Source organism: Austrofundulus limnaeus, unplaced genomic scaffold, assembly GCF_001266775.1.
Source record: "Austrofundulus limnaeus strain Quisiro unplaced genomic scaffold, Austrofundulus_limnaeus-1.0 Scaffold686, whole genome shotgun sequence".
Taxonomy (NCBI): domain Eukaryota; kingdom Metazoa; phylum Chordata; class Actinopteri; order Cyprinodontiformes; family Rivulidae; genus Austrofundulus; species Austrofundulus limnaeus.
This window is the reverse complement of record NW_013953088.1, coordinates 156,815-157,852: the sequence shown is the minus strand read 5'-3', so window position 1 is coordinate 157,852 and position 1,038 is coordinate 156,815. Positions and strand designations below refer to the sequence as shown.

General features: G+C 40.0%; 1 protein-coding gene across 1 annotated transcript in view; it reads left to right on the top strand.

Moving 5' to 3' along the window:
- Positions 1 to 1,038, top strand: part of si:ch211-269e2.1 (cohesin subunit SA-2) — a 51,096-nt gene that overhangs the window by 3,146 nt on the left and 46,912 nt on the right. Inside the window, exons 5-7 of the mRNA XM_014027810.1 lie at positions 204 to 300; positions 383 to 459; positions 542 to 613. Coding sequence (XP_013883264.1) covers positions 204 to 300; positions 383 to 459; positions 542 to 613 — 246 coding nt within the window. The remainder of the gene's footprint in view (positions 1 to 203; positions 301 to 382; positions 460 to 541; positions 614 to 1,038) is intronic.

Sequence of the window (1,038 nt, the reverse complement as noted above, 5' to 3'; positions counted from 1 at the left end):
ATTTCTGTGCATGGATGTTGAACAAACACTTGGCCCCTCTATGAAGATTGTGGCCCCTTGATGGCCCCTTACTCAAAAAAATCCTAGATCCACCACTGCTCCATCTAAAATGTAAGACTGATGTATTGTTTTGTGCCCTTTTGGTGCAGATTACACATGGAAAAACGAACTTAAAAACTAAACCATCCTTCTTGTTAATGTAGGCAGTGATTGATGACTGGATTGAGGCGTATTTGACAGACAGAGACTCTTCTCTCCTCGACCTCATCAGCTTCTTTATCCAGTGTTGCGGATGCAAAGGCAAGCCTGATTTGCACACTTGGAAACACCTGCCAACACTCAGATATACAGAATACAACTGTTGTCGTCATGTTTTCATTAGGTGTGGTCACAGCAGAGATGTGTCAGAGCAGAGAGGACAGTGACGTCAGGAGTAAGATGATTGAGGAGCTTGATGAGGTAAAACTCTTGTTGTTTTGTTAGAATGTTTTAATACCTGAGCAGTGTCACCTGGACATATGTGTGTGACCGTGTGTTTCAGGGTGCTGGTCTGCAGTATAAGAGGTTTCTGGCCTTTCCTTGGATCCTTACTGTCACTTGGCCCATGGATGCAGTCAGTACCTGCATGCTGCACTGTTTTTACCACAGTATAAGACCAAACTGTGCCCCGTTTCTCCCTTAGCTTTTAAAATGTTTTTACTGGGACGAGTCAAACTTATTTATTCTATTTAGTAGTTGAATTGTTACAATCCGTTGGGCACAGTTCCCCTAAAGCACCAAGGTGTTAATAGAGGAACTAATTTCCTGATTAGTGCTTTAGGGCTTTAGCTAATTTTAACATTTATTAGTGGATTAGSACTTGCTAAATTTATAGGCTAGATTTAGAATCACTAACTGAGGTCTATAAATGTTATTGATCAACATTAATGTTAACAGCTGAATGTGCAAGCTGTCACATTTTGTTCATATGTGTGTCACTTATCCACTAGGTGACAATATATTAACAATATTTGAACTCAAATATAACTGTGGAATATC